The 7,811-nt window shown below is 31.9% G+C and overlaps 1 protein-coding gene across 1 annotated transcript; it reads right to left on the bottom strand.

Moving 5' to 3' along the window:
• Nucleotides 1-4,859: 4,859 nt before the first annotated feature.
• LOC25484418 (WAT1-related protein At5g07050) lies at nt 4,860-7,290 on the bottom strand. Its single transcript, XM_013613225.3, has 7 exons — nt 6,979-7,290; nt 6,674-6,736; nt 6,488-6,604; nt 6,131-6,365; nt 5,634-5,795; nt 5,390-5,541; nt 4,860-5,257 (listed from the first exon to the last, which is right to left on the bottom strand). Exons 1-7 carry the CDS (start codon nt 7,182-7,184, stop codon nt 5,119-5,121), a joined length of 1,074 nt encoding a protein of 357 aa, XP_013468679.1. The 5' UTR covers nt 7,185-7,290; the 3' UTR covers nt 4,860-5,118.
• Between the last annotated feature and the right edge of the window lie 521 nt (nt 7,291-7,811).

Below are 7,811 nucleotides of genomic sequence, written 5' to 3'. Positions count from 1 at the left end.
AAAAAAACGGATGAAGTGATTTTAACTGTTGTAAAAAGCGAGCAGAGACTTAAATGCAAGATGACAGTTTTTTTTTTTTAATAATTAAAGACGACACAAAAACGAGTTTTAAATGGTAAAAGAAACGGATAAAAGATTTCAAACGGGCCAAATTTGGGGTATGACAGACGCATACCACTCGGCTAACCATGGAACTATGGCATATTAGCGACTTATATAATATATAATAATTATTTAAATCAAGTATAAAAAAAAATTGGGGAATAATCTGGTGTGGCAACTGCCACACCATGTTTCATATTAGATCCGCCCATGATTAGGCGAATCCATACTTGAGCATGAGTGTTTTTCTGTTTGTGCATATTAAAGTCACGAGTCCATTCAAAAAGGCGCAAAACACCTGGCTTCAAATTAATTGTTTCCATCGCCCACACTGAGCGCATATCAGATTCAGAAGCGAAAAAAAATTCAAAATAACCTCGTCCAAGAGACATCAGCGGCCATGGGGCAGAGGTCTTCCATTGTTTCTGAAGTTTTTCATGAATTTCAGCTGAGGAGCATGGCTTATCCCCTTTGTTTAAGACCAATCTCCCTCGGAGATTACGCTTACAGCAGTCAATACCTTTTTCATACACCGTCTAGAAATACGGATACTAACCAAGTCCCCTCGGATATTAGGCTGCGGGAATTCAGGTTCATTCGAAGCAGGAGATGAGTTCGACGATGACAACACTTGGGGAAAGGATGGAGCAGGAACTCGCAGAGCCTGTCACGCCACAAAAGGTTGAGTCGCATCAGGAATTAGCACGGCTGGAGCGGTAAACTCAGCCTGCCAATCGAACGGCATGATCGCTTAGAGGTATTACTTCAACAAAACTAATATAGAACAACACATAATGAATTGCTAACCCACGTGAATGAATTGTAAAACTAGCAAATTGAAGGAAAATAAGAGACAGCAAGCCGATTGAGAATTCAAGCGGCACCGTCATGCTTCTCGTTCTCCATCCCTCTTTTGCTGAAATTTATTACAAGTCATATTTCAGATTTCACCTATATTACAAGGTCCTATAATGCTATTTTGTTTTTGTACAATAGTAGTGTTAAAATTCGTATTCTATGAAGAAAAAAAATGTTAAGATTCGTCGGCCAAAATAATCATCAATTTTTGTATGACCTTCCACATAATTTATGATTAATTTTTTTCATTGAAGATGTAGTGTTTGCGAACAACCCATTTCTCCCTCTTTTAATATCTCCAAGCAACAACAAAGGAAAAATGCGAAGTTCAATCCGATTTTCAACTCCCATATCCTTCTCCATGGCACCTGAAAAAAAGAGGGGAAATATCAACATAACAAAATAACGGTTGTGATATTTACATAAAAAACTCCATCTAATATTCAAATTAAACCAGGTTCCACATTTCAATTTAAAGCAAAGATAAGGGACCAAATTGAAAGTTTTAATAGTTATGATGAGACCACTTTAAAATAAAGAATTAACTTAAGTAATTGAGTGATCAATATAACCTAAAAATAATTAGATAAGTTATGGGAAAAAATGTAAAACTCATAGTAGTAAGAATGCTATCATTGTCCATATTGACAACTTCCTTTCAAATCTCTCTATCCTTGACCTCTATGATGATAAAAGAGAAATGATATTTGTACATCCTTTTTTGATAACTTTTAGACAAATTTTTCTAATACCCACATTATATTTTTACTCCTTCTCTTCATTTTTCTCTCTCTATTGTTTTTGACCAATAAGAAGAAAGAAAGAAAAAAGAGATTGTCATAAAAGTTGTTAGCAAATGGTTGTTCAAATATCATTTCTGATCATGATAAAATTATGTGCAATGTACTTAATACGGTACACATGGGATGTCGGAGTATTTTTTTTCCAGCCATTTTATGGATCATTGTATGTGCTTTTGATATGGTGTAACTCACGTTCTCAAATTTTTTAGAGTAATGATATTTGAACAACTATTTTAAATAATTTTAGTGAAATTTTTTTCTTCTCTTTTTATTGATCAAAAACAATGGAGTGAGAAAAAGGAAAAGAGATAATAAAAGTATAATGTAAGTATAAGAGAGAAAGTTGTTAAAAAATTGTCACAAATTAATTGTACAAATATCATTTCTCAATTTTTAAAAAAGAAACCCCAAGCCTCCTTTTTCTCACCATCTTGTGCAACATGCAACATTAGAGATCGTTTGCACGCGCGGTACAACCAATTCAATGATGATAGCCCAATTCGATGATGGTTTTGCAATTCACAGAGAAAATATGTCATGGATATTTTTGAAGAAAATGTCTATTAAATTCCAAACCAACTTATACTCCTATATGGATCCAAATATCAAACTCCTAATTAATGATGAAGCCTCTGTTAGATTCAGGGAGATACAGAGATTGGTTGGAAAATTGAACTATCTCATAGTCACTCTTCCAAATATTTTCTTTATAGTTAGTGTGGTAAGCCATTTTTTAATTATCATTTCCAAGAACACATGGATGTTGTAATATGGATTAGGGAATATATCAAATGTTCTTCAGAAAAATGCCTCATTTATGAATATAAAGGACATACCCAAATAATTGGTAACTCTGGTGCTGATTGGACAGACTCAACCATTGATAGACAATCCACTTATGGATATTGTGTATGTGTTGAAGAAAACTTTGTATCTTGTAAAAGTATGAAACAAAATATAGTTGCTAGATTGAGCGTCAAGACAAATACAAGATCATGCTATTAGTAACATTCATGTGACCTCATTTGTTTGAAACAGTTAGTCAAAGAGCTTCAATTTGAAGAGGCATGGCCAATGACACAGATATGTAGGGGTGTTCGTCGTACAATTTGGTTTAATTTTGAGGCTAAAAGTTATCCGAACTGCAAACCAATGTGGTTTGGGTTGGATCGGTTGGTACAGTTTTCTCCGAGATAATACAATTTTTGTTTCCTACATTAAAATCAAGTTAAAAAGCTAAAACACAACATATTTTAAGCAATGTTTCTGATAGTGTTTTATATTTCATCCAACATTAAAATTTCATTTTCATCCAACAATGTTTCAAAATAATAGAGACCAAATTAAGAATGTGGACGAAAAGTAATCCTATTATGTAAGAAATGTAAAGGACTAAAATTTTATCATTCTCTAAATGTTCAAGTAGCACATAAATAAAATTTTAAAATAGTAAAAAGTAAAGAAGAAACTTAAGAAGAGAAAAAAGAACAAAAATCATTTTATAAAAGTTTTTAGGCTTAAGTGTATTTTGGGTCCTCTAACTTTCTCAATGTTACGATTTTAGCCCCTTATTGGAAAAATGATAAATTTAGTCCCCTATTTTAACCCCTTTGTAATATTAATCTTTTTGTCCAATTTTGACTCAATCAATGCCTCCATAGCATGTCTTGTGTGTATTTAGGTAATTAAAAAAAAAAAACACATAATCAAAACTTGATCTTGAAGTTTTTTTTTTCTTTCCAGGATTTAAGATATAGATAAATATTATATGTTTATTTCCTAGTTGAAGATAAGATAAAGATGAAGATGTAGATATAGAATGTGGTTTTGGGGTATTTTTTTTTTTTACCTAGGTTGGATTGGAAGAGATTATTTTCTGGATATTTTAATTTTTTGATTTCATTTATTTAATTTAGAAAATGGTTATGTGGTTTTTATTTTTTTTAATTCAGTAATTACATTTGTGGCCCGCCACATAGGCATTGATTGGGTCAAAATGATTACTATTGCAAATGAGCTAATTCATTAGGGATTAGATTTGTTATTTTTTTTAATAGGGGGTCAAAATCGCAACATTAGAAAAGTGAGGGGGACCAAAAATACACTTACGTCAAGTTTTTGTTGAGTTTATATGAGTATTGGTCTAGGTGACACATGTTTAATTAATGTTTTTCTTATGTTGCGGTTTTGTTTTGTTTTGTTTTGTTCGGTTGATGAAATAAAAACCGCAAACTGAACCAAACCACGCGAATGAGTAAGAAAGTGATCTAAATACATCCGAACTAAATGTAATTTTTTTGCGGTTTCTATTTTGATTGGTTCCGTTTGAGGTTTTTCTATTGGGTTGGTTCGATTTCGAACATCCCTATTAATATGGGATGATCAAACAACTTTGTATATTGCCGTAAATCAAGTTTTCATGAGAGGACTCAACATGTTGAGATAAACTGTCATTTTTTTTCATAGAGAAATCAAATCAGACAACAAGATCACAAGCTTTGTCAATTTCAATGATCAATTGGCGAATGTCTTTTACAAAATTCCTGCGGGGTCCTTAAATCATTTATATATGAAGCAAGTTTGATGTATTTGATTTATATGCTTTGGTTTGAGGAAGAGTGTTGATATCTAAACTAAGTAGTATATTTTGTAAATATATGAATAGCTTATTATTTTATGTTTAGTAAAAAAAGAAAAAAACACATTCTCTTATGTTCTAGCATATTTACTAGCATAGTCTATTGTAACTGTCCTAAATTGTATATAATGAAAGCACTGAGGTGTAGTTGAAGCACACGGTTTCGTCATATGTTTCACATTCAAAAGTTATTTTATATTTTATGGTGTGTAATGAATTAAGAAATGCACAATTATGATAATCAACTACCTTGTTCTTCTTTTTTTCACCTTTGATTCAACACTTTATTTATTTTTGTTACTTGTTGTACTTAATGTTTGGTATAGTATAACTATGGGTCTTGCTAACTTAAGTGCACATGTGCACATCTTAAAGATTCTAAATATAACAAGTATTTATTGAACGTAATTAATTCACATGAAGTATTTAACTTTTGAGAAATAAATTAACACAATTTCTGATATATAATTTTTATCTTTAATATATTAATAGATACCTTTAGAGCATATGTTAGCATTTCCCTATAACTATTCTGATTTCATGACAAATTTTTAATTGCATGAATAATCGGAACCATCCTAATATTTAGTTTTGTAATGCTAGAGTTTTTGTTGATCTAGATATGAAATTTGAAATAAGCTTTCTTTGGAAGAAAAAAAATTATTGCTAGAAATAGCCTACAAATCCTCATCATGATATACAAATATTATCTTATTCTCACTTGGATGCATACACTTCAAGTTGTTGGTTTTCACTACTATTGCACTGCTTGGTCTTCAAATCAATCTCTTTGTCACCTTCTTTCCCCCACAGCAACAAATACAAACCCATGATGACAATAAATGCACCTATGAGGCTGAAAATAATTTTGAGAAGCAAATTTCAGAACCCTAATTAATTATGCTTGAAAACTTGTACATCGCTGCATATTCACAATAGTAATTTCAGAAGAATTAATTTTTGATACATTGTAAGTGAAAAGTTTTACCTGCCCAAATAAAAATTTTCACCAAGGACAAAGTATGCTAGAATTGCCACAAATATGGTAGAAAGAGGGTTAAAGACTGTAACAAAAACTGGTCCTTTTTTCTCAGTGCACCACAGTTGAATGTACGTCAACAAACCAGCAACAAAAATCCCCTATCATTGATAATGATTGATATATAAAGTTAGAACTCTTGTTTTGGTAACACTTCTATAACAAAGACATTGTACTTGCTAAGATACTTAACCCCATATAATATGGACCACAAGTCAATGTTGAATCCTATAATCCATGCTGAAGGGTTATCATGTTCTACTATTATTGTGAAAACAGCTGATTGTACTGCTCCCATAAAGCACATCCATGTAGTGAGTGATAATTGAGCAGGGTATCTTTTTAGAGTAGATGCCTGAATATCCAATTACAAGCAATATATTAGAGTTGTAATGATTTCAGAGTAAACAAGTCTCATATCTTTTAGAGCCAGGCCAAGTCAAGGTTAGGTTTAGGGCTGTATGACGTAAAATGTTTGCATAAAACATATAAGGACGCATGCTAACATGTATCCTTATGATATGGTTAAAAAAGAAAAAAAAATCTTTGAAAAATGCACCATTCAAAATAGATAATACAAATGTTGCATTTCTGATGAAAATTTTCTAGTTTTAATATTTAATGAGTTTCCTTCTAAATTAATTGTTAGCATTTGCCAACTAAAAACTAGTCATGAGTTAAGATGAGAACCTGCATAATGTAGCCTATAGAAGTTGTGACACAACATGAAATTGTAACAAGTGAACCCTTTAACCAACTCTCATGGGTAGAAGCACTTTTCTGTTGAATATGGATTAGAGGACCCCACAAATTTCTCATTATAGGTCCTTTGTATAGTGTCATGGTCATAACACCAGCTAAGGAGATCAAGGTCCCAAGTACTTTTGCTATGCCACGTGGATTTCGAAGATCAATAACCTCAAACCTGCATTTTAGTCAACCAAAAATTACGGAGACTGAAAGTGTTTAGAGGGACTAAAAGCAAAATAAAAATTATAGAGATTAAAAATATATTTAACTCAAACCATAATTTAAAGAGTTTTAAACCTGAGCGCCACTGCAATAATGAAAGTTAGGGAAGCTATGGTGTTGTACATGGAAGCAAGAAATGTTGGAGAAGTATACTTTAAGCTTGCAAAGTACAAATTGATAGACAAACTGATCCTGCAATAATATGTTAAAATTATAAAATTATCTTAAAACTAATCCTGTAATTTTTTTATTTGTTCTTACCCTAATGCTGAAAGCACAAAAATCTCCACCAAAAGAGCAAATGTCAGCTTTGGTCTTGCACTTCTGCAAGAAAAACAACAAGTACAATTTTTATCAAGTAATGAATGTTCTATCATTTATTATTATACCAAAATCAATTGTTTCTCTATGGTATCCTTAATCGGTGCCTCAGAGGCATTGGTTATCATGACCCTTTATTTATTTATTACAAACAAATTAATTCAAGTGTGATCATACCACCATTGCACCCTAATAAAAACAACAAATAAGAACTTGTATGCATTTGAAAAGAAATGTACATGTACCTCTCCAGAAAGTATGCAAAAGGAAACATCGCAATCCCAGCGACAACGTGCCGGTACGTAACATAAACATAAGGACTCATTCCATGATTGAACGAAGCTTGAGTGATAAAAAATATTAAAGTATAGCCAACTTGGGTTAAGACCATGAGCAGGTGTGGCTTGAACTCTCTGTATACAAGCAGAAGAGAGAATATTTTTTGCTCCATAAGTTTATAAGTGATGTGGTGATGTTTCTTTTCTGCACTTATAGAGGCTCAACGCATGCACATTATATATACAACTTAAATTCCTTTTTTGGTGGTGATATCTTTATTTTTTGTGGGGATTGAATATGATTCCTGAATGCATATAAAGGGTGATTGAATGTGATTCCTAAACACATTATATTCCTGATTACGACTTCAGAATAGACATTTTTGTTCGAAGGGACTTCAAAATAGACATGTAAAGTGTTGTATTACTTCATAAGTATTTTATTAATTTAAATTAAATTTGATTGCTTATATCATTTAGCTTAAATCAAAATTAACTTACATTACAAGAAAATCACTGGTTTGCTACGAAACAAATGGTAGCTAACTCGTTGCTAGTTTCTAGCAAAACTCATTTAGCTACCATTTTGTTGTGATTTAGCTGTCACACCGGCCGTAGCATGGATTGGGCGGCTAATTAGTTACCGAATAATTTTTTTTGTTACAATGTTTTAAGCATAAAATTTTCACCATCGTTTAAGGAGTTCAAGATCAAATTCTTGACCATTTATCTTAAGAGTCCAAATTCTTTACCACTTGAATAAATTTATTCTTGGTACTCAATTAACGGTTTTGCTATGG

This window comes from Medicago truncatula, chromosome 1 (assembly GCF_003473485.1).
Source record: "Medicago truncatula cultivar Jemalong A17 chromosome 1, MtrunA17r5.0-ANR, whole genome shotgun sequence".
In the NCBI taxonomy this organism is placed as follows: domain Eukaryota; kingdom Viridiplantae; phylum Streptophyta; class Magnoliopsida; order Fabales; family Fabaceae; genus Medicago; species Medicago truncatula.
This window is presented reverse-complemented; position numbering and strand designations above follow the sequence as displayed.

Excerpts from the sequence above, each read along its gene's own strand:
- LOC25484418 (XM_013613225.3), bottom strand. The coding sequence starts at position 7,184 with ATGGAGCAAAAAATATTCTCTCTTCTGCTTGTATACAGAGAGTTCAAG. Across the intron at positions 6,605-6,673 it reads TTTGTGCTTTCAGCATTAGG|GATCAGTTTGTCTATCAATT; the intron begins GTAAGAACAAAT and ends ATATTATTGCAG. Across the intron at positions 5,796-6,130 it reads CTATAGGCTACATTATGCAG|GCATCTACTCTAAAAAGATA; the intron begins GTTCTCATCTTA and ends TTGGATATTCAG.